Raw genomic sequence first — 14,173 nt, 5'->3', positions numbered from 1 at the left:
AGGGAAGCAGAAAGTAAATTATCTGAAACATAATTAAAGTAAAATAAATAATAGAAATTACAAGTACAAAAAAAAACTAAGGTATTTTCCACTGGGGATATATTGAACCTTTTGTAAAGTTTCTTTGGGGAAGGGCACAAAGATGTCCTTTTCTAAGAGTATATTATTGCAAGTTATCTTTGAGAAATAAATGCAATTTAACTATTTTATAAACAAAATACCAATTTCTTGCCAAGTGTCAGCACTAAATGCTTTGCATATTATTAACTAATATTTACAAGACCCCAAAAGACACACCAAATGTACTTGGGCAGTTAATTTCCTTACATTCATGTGTTTCATGTAAATACTTCGGCAAGACCTAATATAATGGGGAAAAAAGCATTTGTATAAGTAATGCTTAATTTGAAAACATTCCTGAATAAGTCCTGTAAGGATCGTTTGGCTTCCATACCTAAAATAATGTGCTCTTATCCTTATTCAAGAAGCTCTCATTTTGATTTAATAAATAGGAAACTGTCTACTCATTTGACTGTTAGAAAACATGAGATTAATATTCGATAGTTTTTTTTTTTTTATCGCTCTCATATACAAATCACCAGTCAGACCCTCGGAGCAGATGCTCAACCATGTCCTGGGGACAACGCCAGTGTGTACGTGTGTGACTGCACATCCCCAGCAAACACTCGTTTGACTGTTAGAAAACATGAGATTAATATTCGATAGCTTTTTTTTTTTTTTTATCGCTCTCATATACAAATTACCAGTCAGACCCTCGGAGCAGGTGCTCAACCATGTCCTGGGGACAACGCCAGTGTGTACGTGTGTGACTGCACATCCCCAGCAAATGGCACTGTTAAACATGCGCCTCATCCCCGATAAGGCAGGGGGCCCCTTACCCTGGGCCTCCAGCGTTAGAAAGCTTTGCTTTCTCTGGCCCTCCTCCAGCTTTATTCCTCCCCACAGGACAAGGCTTCTGAGGAGCCTTCTGGAACATTGCAGGATACCCAGGGTTTCAGACATTTCCTGGTCAAATGGCTCCAAAACTGCTTACAGCGTCCGCCTAACTGAAAGAAGACTGTACTACCGGTATATATGCCACTAGGCTGAGAGAGGGGCAAGAGGGGCTGCTGAGGGTGGGACGGGGGGAGAAAGGACTGAAAACTGTGCAATTTCCCCGCAGGTCCCTAAGGGGGTGGAATGGAGACAGATACCCCAGGCCTCTTCTACTGTCTGGCAGGGACTTCAGTGAAATCTGACGTGATCAAAGCCGCGTCCCCAAGAGTAAGCCCGAGATGCCAACGCCAGCTACAGAGAGATGGAGACAAATGCCAAGACAGATACACTGGCAGATGTATATAAGCACCTGTGTGAGCTAGAGGAGCCAAGCGGCAAAGGCTAAGCCCGTCCACACAGTTCGTGGAAAATTGCCGCGGACACCTGCCGCCACCCCCGGTCCTCTCTACTGGGGGAGGGATTTGCGTGGGCAGATGTGAGGGGAGGCAGGGTAGCTAGGAAACGGGTCCTGACGTTGGCCGCAGTGCGGGGGAGAGCAGGGTAGCAACAGGAGGCTGCTGGTGCGGTTCGAGGGCCCCACCATCAGCTGATTACGGGGAGCCAGTCCAGGGCCCGCGGGGGGGAGCGGGCGGGGCCGCAGACGTCACCGCCGCGGCCGACGTCAGCGCCGCTTGCCGCTTGCCGCTTGCCGCAGGATCGCGCTGGTGCAGTTCGGGTGCCGGTCTCTGTGGGAGCCACCCAGACCTCTGCGCTGCTCCTCGAACATGGCCGACTCGCAGAACCAGGGCTCTACGGAGCCGAGCCAGGCGGCGGCGGCGGCGGCGGCAGCAGCGGACGCGGCCGCGGCACCGGAGGAGGTAATGGCGGAGGGCGGTGCGCAGGGGGCAGATTCTGACAGTGCGTCCAGCGACTCCGACGGTGCGGTCGGTCAGACGGCTGAGGAGCCCCAGACCCCTGCAGAGAATGCACCAAAGCCTAGAAATGACTTTATCGAGAGCCTGCCTAACTCGGTGAAATGCCGAGTCCTGGCCCTCAAAAAGCTGCAGAAGCGATGCGATAAGATAGAAGCCAAATTTGACAAGGAATTCCAGGCTCTGGAGAAAAAGTATAACGACATCTATAAGCCCTTACTTGCTAAAATCCAAGAGCTCACCGGTGAGATGGAGGGGTGTGCATGGACCTTGGAGGGTGATGAGGAGGAGGAGGATGATGAAGAGTACGAGGATGAGGAGGAGGGAGAGGAGGAGGACGAGGAGGAAGAAGAGCCTGCAGCGGAGGCTGCGGCGACCGCTGCCGCCAAAGATGAGGGTCCCCACTCTGCAGCGCCTGATGACGCCAAGAAATAAGCAGGGGCAGAGATTGCAGAGGAGAATGACGACGCAGATTTAAAACCCCGATTACTATTATTTTGTACACGTTGGTGGACTTGAACGGCTCATGTTTTGGACCAAAGTACAGTAGGAATCAATTCTGAAATTCTTAAAATACTATGAAATTGACGCAATCAGATTATGCCCAGCGCGTCTCAAATTTGATTTCCAATTTGAACACAAATATACCAACAGGTGTTGAAAATGAGTTAAAATGATTTTTCATGATCTCTTCTGTGAGGACTGGAGTTGAGACTTACTAAGGGTATGTCAAGTAGATGTGAATTAAAGAACGTCACTTTGAAAATCCTTTCATCACAGTATCATCGCAGTAGGCACGGAACACCCAAGCCGAGATCGAACGTGTTCTCAATGCCGAATTCTTCAATTTCTTTAGTTTTGCATTTTTCCAGCGTAGCAGCAGTAGAACTCAAGACATATCTCATCTTTAAGACTTTGTTTTTGTAATGCGGACATCAGTTTTACACTTCAGAGAAGAGAGATGGGACGGAGGAAGCCGGTGCTGGAGATCATGACAATACTGTTAATGAGGCTCAGAAAACTGCCACTTCAGATTCTAAAGACTGTTCTGAATATTTGGTTCTGAGAAGGAGGGTGTATGACCGCATATTGTCAATGTATGTGTTCATTATTTACGGTCTCGTGTTTATGTGTTTTCTTGGTAATGTCTATTTACACAGGTGTAAAACAAATCGCAATTGTTTAAGTATTAAATCCCTTTATCTAGTATTTTAGAAGTATTAATTTACTTGAAAAAATGTAGAATTCTAGTAAATTCCGTAAAGCATGTGTATCCAATGTTATGTACTTTGAATTGTGTGATGTCTTTTTGTCTTGTAGCTTTTAGAATGTAGCTGTGAAAATTATCAGAACTCTTCACTGAAGCTAATGTTTGGGAAAAAAAATATATACTTGAAGAACCAATCCAACTGTGTGTCCCCATCTGCAGCTCAGAAGTAGAGGGGGTTTAAGTTTGCTTGTGTTAGCTGTGCCTTCATTATTTTGCTATGTAAAGGTGACATATTAATATAAAATGGTGCATAATCAAATTTTACTGCTTGGGAACAGATTGGCATACAGCAAAGGATTTTTAGGAAGACACATTTAATGTAAAGACTCTTAGCTTCTTTGTGGGTTTTGAACTGTGTGATCTTAAAGAATTTAAGCATAAAGTTGTTTACCACTGTGGTGTTAATAAAACAGTATTTTCAAAAAACAAAAGGACTCATTCTTTGACTGCCTGGAATGAAATCCCAGCTCTGCCTCTTATTAGCGAGGATGAGCAATTTAATTAATCTGTGTTCAGTTTCTCCTTATCTATAAAAGGGGATAGTAACAGTTCCTTCCTCACAGGTTATTATGGAGAACAAACCAGTTAATTTACATAAAGCTCATAGACCAGCATCAGACACTAAATGCTTAAAGTACTTCAGCTGTTATTAACATTGTTATTATTATATGAAAGATAAAAGAGGAAGATTTGAAGCTCAGTCCTCTCGTAAGTTACAAAAGGGGAGAAAATACATATCATTATATTTGTAGATTTAGGATTTTATTGTTTAAGAATGTGGCCTTTCATTCGTAAACAAGTAAATTCAATAAAAGGTCTTCCTCAATATAAAAATCAGATTTTTATTTCCTCCCAGAAAGAATAAAAGACATTATGCATATAAAGGCTATTTCAACTTTATATCTGGGCATTCTAAATCAAGTATAAAATTGAAAGTGACTCCCCCCAAATTTTAAACACACAGATGTGTTTTCTTTCATTTTCCTTAAGGGTCAAAATTATTCAGGAGTGACATTAGACCGATTTACCTTAGGGAATGCAAGGAAGCTCTGACCTGTTGCTAATTGCAATAGTTGAATAAAACCTTAATGCAACAATCTTCCTTAGGGTCAAGACAACAAAAAGAGAAAATCAAAATAATTTATTATAGAAGAAGTAAATGATTATCTTAATCATGCCTACCTGGAACAGAAGCAAAAAAAAAAAACCTAGTAAAAGTCAATATTCATTTCTTATCCCTAGGAATAAAAGACTTGTTTTTCTAGGTCCTACAAAAACAAAAATGAGTGAAACAAATAAGGTGTGTAATTAGTGGGGAAAATAAAAACTTTTGGAAGAGATGTGATTTTATATAGAAAGCCCAAGAGAATCAGTTGAATCACATTCAGTAAGTTTGAGGAACTGATCAGTTACCAGATAAATATATAAAAACCACTAATTATTTCTAGGAACTTTAATAGTGGTAAAAATACATGCAAAAGGCTCTCACGATATATGAAATAATATTTATAAAAACCAATTAAAAATGTATGCAACCTATGGAAAAAAAAATAGAATATCACAAAGAATGCAAAACAGGTCTTTGGAAGTTAAGACTGAATATCACAAAGAATGCAAAACAGGTCTTTGGAAGTTAAGACTGAATATCACAAAAGTGTCAATTCTTCACATATTAACATTTTATTTACTACACTTCAAATCAAAACCCAAACTGGCTCTAGAACCATATAACTACCCTAATCTTCACCTAATTGTTTACTAATATGGAAACAATTAAGATTTTTATCTTAAACTAGGGACTCAAAAGAAAATTTTTAATGGAAGAAAATATATTATTATTCATTAATCAATTACTGGACAGGGAAAGGTTAAGTCTAGAGTGATTTAAGACCAAAAGAAATAATCAACAGACATGACAACACAAAAATTAAAGAGGTTATAAAAATTTAAAAAGACTTCACATGTTTAAAAGCAAGCAGCAAAGGGAATAAAATGTGCAATAAAATACAAATACAAAAAAAAGTTCATATAAATCATAAGAAAATCATTTTGTCTTAATATAGAAATATATAAAGGATGTCAGCAGACTACTTTAAAAAATGGAAACACTGCAATCCTGTTCAGGGCAGCAAGACACATCCTGAAAGGACAGTACTAAGTGGTCCAGGCTTCCAGCAAGGTCTGGATCTTTCTTTCACTTATATATACAAGTTTAGCTATGGGGTTTTCTAGCTACCATTCATACCACTGTTGGCCACTTTTCTCAGGATACAGGCACATATGTAATGCCGTTCATAATGTCAAGCAATTTCCACCATTTCCTAACTGGGTTGATCTTTCCCCTCTGTTTCCTGAATTGCTTATTTGATAGTTCCTCAGGCAGCCATAAAACTTGCATGTTAATATGTAGCAGAATACCCTCCCTTTAAGGCAGGTCAAACACTCTCACTCATAAACCACTTTTAATCCATTATAGACCCAAATTAGTAAGCAACACACAACATAACTGACAAAAAGAAAGGCAGCATGCATTACGCATTCAACTCAGTCTCTATGAGCATTATGCAGAAGACTGCAGCAGGCTGACGCTCACAGCCCACGCACAGAATAGCAGCTCTCCTGGACTCAAAGTTTACCATCAAGCATACACAGACACGTTTGCACGTGCATACATATGGACACAAACATTTTTTTATTGAAATGAAAGTCACAAAACATAATTAGCCATTTAAAATGAACAATTCAGTGGCTTTTAATTCATAAAAATATTGTGCAATGATCACTTCTATCTAATTCACTTTAAGAAAAATATTTTAAAGGTAAACATCAGAAAAATGGACCAATGCTATGTAGAATATGTAAAGAATATGTATGGGAGAAATACAAAATTTTACAAGTGAGCTCAAGATTCTTATTAGAGTCCATTTTTAAAAAAAAGAACACTCAGTTATCTTTAAGGATTAGATGAAATAGAGTAGTATTCTCATACATTGATGATAATGTAAAAGTTGGTGTAATTCATAAGCAAAATCAATTTAGCAAAAGTAGCCACAGATTCAAAATGATATACACTAATTCCATTTCACCCTTGGAACCTTATCATTAAAGAGCAATTTTAAAAACAAAGTTTTATACTTAAGATGTCTGATACAGTTTTATTAAAAACGAAGGAAGGGGAAGAGAAAGAAATAAAGGGAAGGAAAAAAGAACACAGAAACAAGCCAGACACGCAAAAAGGAAAGTAGGGAAAACATTCATATAGCAGGCTGTGCAGGCATTATTAAGACTGTCCATGAGGGCTTTATAATAAATTTATAGATATAAGCATTATCTCAACCTAAATTAAAAAATTCAGGCATACAGTTTTATACACATATAGTATGTTTTCAACTATGCCAACTTTGTCTTTAAAAAATTGCATAGTCTGTCTGAACTGAAAACAGCAAATTCTTCAAGTTATTTATCTTCAAGGGATGAAGAGACACAGGGACCCTGAAACTCTGGTCTTGGCCTCTTAGTGGCAATGTGCTGAGAGCATAAGCTCTCACTCAAACAAAATGGCTTTGATTCTCGGCTCTGGTTTTTGAACTCTGGACTTCTAACCATGTAAACCTGAGCAAGTAACTTATACCTCTCCGTGCCTCAGTTTCTTCAACTATGGGAAGCACTCGAGAAATGTTACTAGCATTTTAATTATCTGCTATTCCTGTAACAGCCCAGCACAAGTACCATGCAGATCTTAAAGATTACACCTCCCATAGACTATCTCAAGAGATCAAGTGAAGTCTCAGCATTCCTAACTTCAGTTGATCTTAAGGAGCTAGAAGTGTTTGTCATATGTGGGTTTTATTCTCACATTCTCTTTATAGAATCTAGGTGCCTTTTGAACTGTGGTGTTGGAGAAGACTCTTGAGAGTCCCTTGGACTGAAAGAAGATTCAACCAGTCCATCCTAAAGAAGATCAGTCCTGGGCGTTCATTGGAAGGACGGATGTTGAAGCTGAAACTCCAATACTTTGGCCACCTGATGTGAAGAGCTGACTCATTGGAAAAGACCCTGATGCTGGGAAAGATTGAGGGCAGAAATGAGAAGGGGACGACAGAGGCTGAGATGGTTGGGTGGCATCAACCGACTCAATGGACATGGGTTTGGGTGGACTCCAGGAGCTGGTGATGGACAGGGAGGCCTGGAGTGCTGCGGTTCATGGGGTCGCAAAGAGTCGGACACGACTGAGCGACTGAACTGACTGACTGACTGGAGCACTTACCTTAAGCTGTGCTGTGTGCTAAGTCACCATAGTCAGGTCTGACTCTCTGCATCCTATGAAGTGTAGCCCGCCTGGGTACTCCATCCATGGGATTCTCCAGGCAAGAATACTGGAGTGGGCTGCCAAGCCTTTCTCCAGGGGATCTTCCCGGTCCAAGGATGGAGCTTGCACCTCGTATGTCTCCTGCACTGGCAGACTCGTTCTTTAACATTAGCACCGCCAGGAAAAACTGGCATCTCTTTTTTACTATTTCCTCTCCTCATCATCTCTTTAGGGCTTTCCAGGTAGCGCAGTAAAGAATGTGCATACCAATGCAGGAGACGCACTATACTTGGGTTCGATCCCTGGGTTGGGAAGATCCCCTGGAGTAGGAAATGGCAATCCACTCCAGTATTCTTGCCTGGAAAATTCCATTGACAGAGAAGCCTAGCAGGCTACAGTCCATGGGGTTGCAAAGAGTTGGACATGACTGAGTATACACACGTGTCATATAATCCTCTTTTTAATATGGAAGAAACTCAGGAAGATATTGATTGCATTTGATTTTATTAACTTGAGTTAAACTGGAAGGAATCTAGAATGACATGTGGGTGTTTTTAAAATTGATGGTAATAACACCATGTTACAGAGTGTGAGAAATACTTAAGTCATGTAGTACAGTATTATCCAGATGTGACTACCATTTGTGGCAAGATTTAGCTAAGATGCCAGTGGTCACCAGCAATCACCCAAGGGTGTTCTTTTACCTGGATGCTTAAAATTCATTTGTCTGTCTGCAGCTCTTGTCCAAGCAAAGAAAGCAATTTTAAGACCAAATGGAATATAATAAATTATGGATACAGAATTGGTATCCTTCTGTCATTTTCCTCCAGGGCAGTGGTAACAGCAAATATCTTACTGTTAGCTCAATAAAAACAGCTTCAATGCCAGCAGCATCTCTATATACAACTGCTCAAGTTAAAAATACAGCAGGTGTTATTCCTTTGGTTCTCTCACTTCATTTTCTTAGACTAATTTATGAAAATACCCAGTGACAAGATTATGGCATGTGACAGTCAAAAGGAAATGATTAATCTTTCACCATCATATACAACCTTTCTTTCCAGGATCTCAGCATGCTTTGATGATAACACTTCTACTTTTCACAACATTAAGTGAAAGAGAAAGTTGCTCAGTTGTGCCCGACTCTTTGCAACCCCATGGACTGTATAGTCCATGGAATTCTCCAGGTCAGACTACTGGAGTGGGTAGCCTTTCCCTTCTCCAGGGGATCTTCCCTATCCAGGAATCGAACCAGGGTCTCCTGCATTGCAGGCAGATTCTTTACCAACTGAGCTATGAGGGAAGCCCCTCATAACATTAAAGATAAAGGGGAAAAGCAAACAAACAAGCACTAATTCACGTCTTTTTCTGTCTGTCCCTGACTATGACAGCAATATTAATAATGTGGCAATAACCACACTAGAGTCTCAGAAGTCTGTCCAACAGGTAACTGTGACAGCGAGGGGGTTGGCCTCCTGTCACCAAGGACAGGACTGTCACTTTAGGACAATAGTGCCTAAAGCGGTGTGGATGACCTCACTGTGTGCTCAGCGAGTGCTAGCAACCCAGAAAAGTGACAACCCAAACTTCCATCTAACACAGAAGCTATTCCCTATTCTAATTTCAAACACAGTGTCTTGGCAATAAAAATAAGAATCCCCCTCTGCCTGGCAATATTTAAAACAACAGCACATTTTACAACACAAAGATTTAAAAACTTTTTTATCATATTACCCAGCAATCCCACTTCTGGGCACACACACTGAGGAAACCAGATCTGAAAGAGACACGTGAACCCCAATGTTCATCACAGCACTGTTTAGAATAGCCAGGACATGGAAGCAACCTAGATGCCCATCAGCAGACAAATGGATAAGGAAGCTGTGGTACATATACACCATGGAATATTACTCAGCCGTTAAAAATAATTCATTTGAATCAGTTCTAATGAGATGGATGAAACTGGAGCCTATTATACAGAGTGAAGTAAGCCAGAAAGATAAAGACCAATACAGTAATACTAACACATATATATGGAATTTAGAAAGATGGTAACGATAACCCTATATGCAAAACAGAAAAAGAGACACAGATATACAGAACAGACTTTTGGACTCTGTGGGAGAAGGCGAGGGTGGGATGTTTCGAGAGAACAGCATTGAAACATGTATATTATCTACGGTGAAACAGATCACCAGCCCAGGTTGGATGCGTGAGACAAGTGCTCGGGCCTGGTGCACTGGAAGACCCAGAGGAATCGGGTGGAGAGGGAGGTGGGAGGGGGGATCGGGATGGGGAATACGTGTAAATCTATGGCTGATTCATATCAATGTATGACAAAACCCACTACAATACTGTAAAGTAATTATCCTCCAACTAATAAAAATAAATGGAAAAAAAATAAATAAAAAATAAAAACTTTTTTAGAAAGAGAGAAGCTAATTTCTTTAAGAAAGTCATGGTAACAGAATAATGGAGTTTTGTAATGTAAGTAAAAGAATAATGTAGGTCCCCTTATTACTCCCTTGAAGTTATGTACTCTCTTTCTTTTAAGGAACCTGTATGTCATCAGAACATCCTTATGGAAAATGTTTTGGAGAAGCAGCCCTGAAGTCAATTAGGGGCAAACAATTGCAAAGAAAGAGAAAAGGAACCCCCTGACTTTAAGTCAGTGCTCTCTGCACTGATTCTGAGGACCACGCATAGGATGAGCAATGTCCAGGAGTGAGTGTACGTCAGTGTACGGTCAGGACACTCAGGATGGCGGTGCCGTCGGGCTCTGTACAAGCCCTGCTCAACCTGTACCTGCCTCACCCACACCCTACTCATGTAACTGACCTTCCACATGCTTGTCCCAGGCCCCGGCTCATGACTAGGTCAGAACATCTCCACTGAGATCGCTTATCAAAGGGGTGTTGAGGGGCATGTCCCCCCTTGCTGGTTTCCTTGATAACCAAGAGCCAACCTCACATCCATCCCCTGATGACTGGCACCCACCTCCCCATTTTCCCCAGAAGCAGACGGCGCCACGTCCCGCCTGCCATCTGCCACACAAGGTGGTATACCAATCACTCCAGGATCTTGCTTCACACATGTAAGAACCCACATCCACTAAACCACTGATGTCTCTGCTGCTGACTCCGGATTTTTTTCTTCAGTCTCGAGACTGGGCTTGCAGGCCTGCAGGGCCTTTTGCCCAACTGTCAGCAAAAGATAAAAATGGTGGAAAAGGAAAAAAAGATGAAGAAAGAAAGTGTGCCACAGACCCACTTCTATCATGAGACTTCTTTGCTTGCAAACTTTACCGAGCATCTTTCCCTTTTTATTACGTTCTCGTCTCTGTTTTCTAGTATCCAGATCTTAGCAGTCCTCTCAAGAGCTCTACTCATATCCATCTCCCCCCCACCCAGATCCCTCTGCCCATGTGGATTTCTCTGAACCCCTTTCGATTCAATTAACTAATTCTGTCTTCATATTTCATTTATGGTTGCAATTGAGAACAGCTTTTTAATATCCTAAACAAACTGGGTTATATTTCAGTATTCCTGCATAGATTGTGTCTCAACTATTAGGTCAATTCAATTGCTGATTGAAAGAAATACCTACTGAATAAGGAGACAGAGTGACAGTGAGAGAAAGCAAAGAGACAGAAAGAAAAAAACTCAGACCCACAAAGAGAAAGAGAACAAAACAGGCAGAGACAAAAAGTCTCTAGGAGAAACAATTTTATAAAGACACGAAAAAAGAGGGTTAAGTCCCAATACCTGCCTCATCTGCAGACTGTATCACAAATTGCCTATGCCCGCACAAGAACACTCTTTCCCCACCGGGTGTATCCAACACACAGGGCATTCGGAAGACTCACTAGAAAGTGAAGAAATTCTGAATGTGCCCTACCTCAGGTTGCTTGCCTAGCCTACTGTTAGCTCATAACAAATGATGCACACACTATATTGTCTGAAACCTGATGCAAAAGCTCAGATATCCTTTGAAAAGTCTAAAGGCTATAGATGTATCTACATATATACACATATACCTTAAAAAGTGAGAACCAAAACCAGGAAGGAAGAAGAATTGTTACAGAGAAGAACCAAGTCTGACTCCATGCTGGAACTGTTTCTTTGACTTGTTTTTTGTTGCTGTTGCTGTTATAACCATATATAGTGGTCTGCCTCAAAGACCCCTGCCACTCTGTTAAACAGTCTTTATTCAGTTCATAGAAAGATAATCTGACCCTGCCCACTTGCAAATGACTGCCAAAAAAAAAAAAAACAAGGGAGAGAAAGAAGAGATTCAACACACCCCTTCCAAAGGCTGGCCCTTCCCAGAAATGTTTTGCAAGACTGAAGACCCTTTTTACTTAACTTCCTCATTGACTCTCCCACTCTATATTCTGCCTTTTGACTTTAGTTCCTCATTGCTTCTCTCTGGTTCTATAAAAGAACCTGAGGCCCAGACCCCAACAAGACAGTTATTTTGAGACGCAGTCTGCCATCTTCTCTGTCAGCCAGCTTCCCAAATAAAGTTGTATTCTTTGTCTCAACACCTCATCTCTCTGATTCACTGGTTTGTTGTTCAGTGAGCAGAGTACTTGGACTCAGTAACAAGATCACCTGAACCCAAAAGCCACTTTATCAGTTCAGTTCAGTCGCTCAGTCATGTCTGACCCTTTGTGACCCCATGGAATGCAGCACACCAGGCTTCCCTGTCCTTCAGCAACTCCCGGAGCTTGCTCAAACTCATCTCCATTGAGTCGGTGATGCCATCCAACCATCTTGTCCTCTGTCATCTGCTTCTCCTCCTGCCTTCAATCTTTTCCAGCATCAACATCTTTTCCAATGAGTCAGTTCTTCACATTAGGTGGCCAAAGTTTGGAGCTTCAGCTTCAGCATCAGTCCTTCCAATGAATATTCAGGACTGATTCCCTTTAGAATTGACTGGTTTGATCCCCTTGCAGTCCAAGGAACTCTCGAGTCTTCTCCAACACCACAGTTCAAAAGCATCAATTCTTTGGCATTCAGCTTTTTTTATGATCCAACTCTCATATCTATACATGACTACTGGAAAAATCCATAGCTTTGTCAGCAAAGTAATGTCTCTGCTTTTTAATATGCTGTCTAGATTGGTCATAGCTTTTCTTCCAAGGAGCAAGCATCTTTTAATTTCATGGCTGCAGTAACTATCTGCAGTGATTTTTGGAGCCCAAGAAAATAAAGACTGTCACTGTTATTCTGCCTTATATTCTGCCCTATAGCAACTTTATGATCTGCCATAAATTTCCCAATTTTAAAAATATTATCACATTCTATGGAATAATACTGTTTTTATTAAACAAATAATTAACAGTTAATAAAAGTACCAATGTTATACAGATAAAGAAGGGACAAGTGCTTTTAGCTTTGAAACATTCTTATCAAGTAAGAGTTTCCAATGAAACACCTGCTGCAGAGAAGAAATAATTCTGACTCCATGTTGGAACTCTTTCTTTGAGTTGCTTTTCCTTGCAGTTATTATAATCATACTTAATGGCCTGTCTCAAAGAACCCTGCTACTCTGTTTGACTGTTAAACTTAAGTGCCTTTTTTCAGCTCATAAAGAGATAATCTGACCCTGCCCATCTGTGAATGACTACAAAAAATAAGAGACTAACACATTCCATTGATGCTTTTGAACTGTGGTTCTGGAGAAGACTCTTGAGAGTCCCTTGGACAGCAAGATCAAACCAGTCAATCCTAAAGAAAATCAGTCCTGAATATTCACTGGAAGGAGTGATTATGAAGCTGTAGCTCCAATACTTTGGCCACCTGATGCCAAGGGCTGACTCATTAGAAAAGACCCTGATGCTAGGAAAGATTGAAGGTAGGAGGAGAAGGGGACAACAGAGGATGAGATGGTTGGATGGCATCACCAACTCAATGCACATGAGTTTGAGCAAACTCCAAGAGATGGTGAAGGACAGGGAAGCCTGGTGTGCCACACAGTCCATGGGGTCACAAAGAGTCGGACAGGATGAGCAAAGAGCGATTGAACTGAACATACCCCTTCCAAAGCATGGCTCTTCCTGGAGACGTTCTGTAAAACCAAAGACCCTTTTTTACTTAACTTCCTCACTGCTTCTCCCTCTCTATTCTGCCTTTTGACTTTAGTTCCTCATTGCTTCTCCCTTGGTTCTATAAAAGAACCCGACATCCAGGCCCTGACAAGATGGTTATTTTGAGACATCAGTCTGCAATCTTCTCTGTCAGCCAGCTTTCCAAATAAAGTCATATTCCTTGCCTCAGCACCTTGTCTGTAAGATTCACTGGCCTTGCATGCAGTGAACAGAGCGAGCTTGACCTTGGTGACATACCTTCTTGAGACAAGACTAGCCTCTATACTAGGTTCCCAGGGTCAGGATCACCTGAAGCAGTTTTGTTGGGTCCTTGGCAACTTCTGCATTATTTCAGCTAACTCTGGTATTATAGCTCACACTTTCCCCAAAGATGACACTTCCTGGGTAGTCTGGAAGGTCTACATGACAAAAAAGATTACCTAATGCTACATTAGATCACCTTGGCTTCTAGCTATTTTTTAAAATGTAAAGGGATGGAAGAGGAGGCCTGTCAGTTTTTCTGTCACTCCTACTTTCAAAAGGGAAGATTTATGGGAGGAAGCCAATATACATCA

At 41.2% G+C, this 14,173-nt stretch overlaps 2 protein-coding genes across 4 annotated transcripts in view; one reads left to right on the top strand and one right to left on the bottom strand.

Moving 5' to 3' along the window:
* HERC3 (HECT and RLD domain containing E3 ubiquitin protein ligase 3) overlaps positions 1-14,173 on the bottom strand; it is a 133,565-nt gene that overhangs the window by 20,787 nt on the left and 98,605 nt on the right. The window lies entirely within an intron of this gene.
* On the top strand, positions 1,332-3,629 carry NAP1L5 (nucleosome assembly protein 1 like 5). The gene has a single exon (XM_043438249.1). It carries the CDS (start codon positions 1,782-1,784, stop codon positions 2,361-2,363), a length of 582 nt encoding a protein of 193 aa, XP_043294184.1. The 5' UTR covers positions 1,332-1,781; the 3' UTR covers positions 2,364-3,629.

The sequence above is a fragment of the Cervus canadensis genome, chromosome 19 (assembly GCF_019320065.1).
Source record: "Cervus canadensis isolate Bull #8, Minnesota chromosome 19, ASM1932006v1, whole genome shotgun sequence".
Classification (NCBI taxonomy): Eukaryota; Metazoa; Chordata; class Mammalia; order Artiodactyla; family Cervidae; genus Cervus; species Cervus canadensis.
The sequence above is the reverse complement of the archived record's forward strand: the minus strand, read 5'-3'. Positions and strand labels throughout refer to the sequence as shown.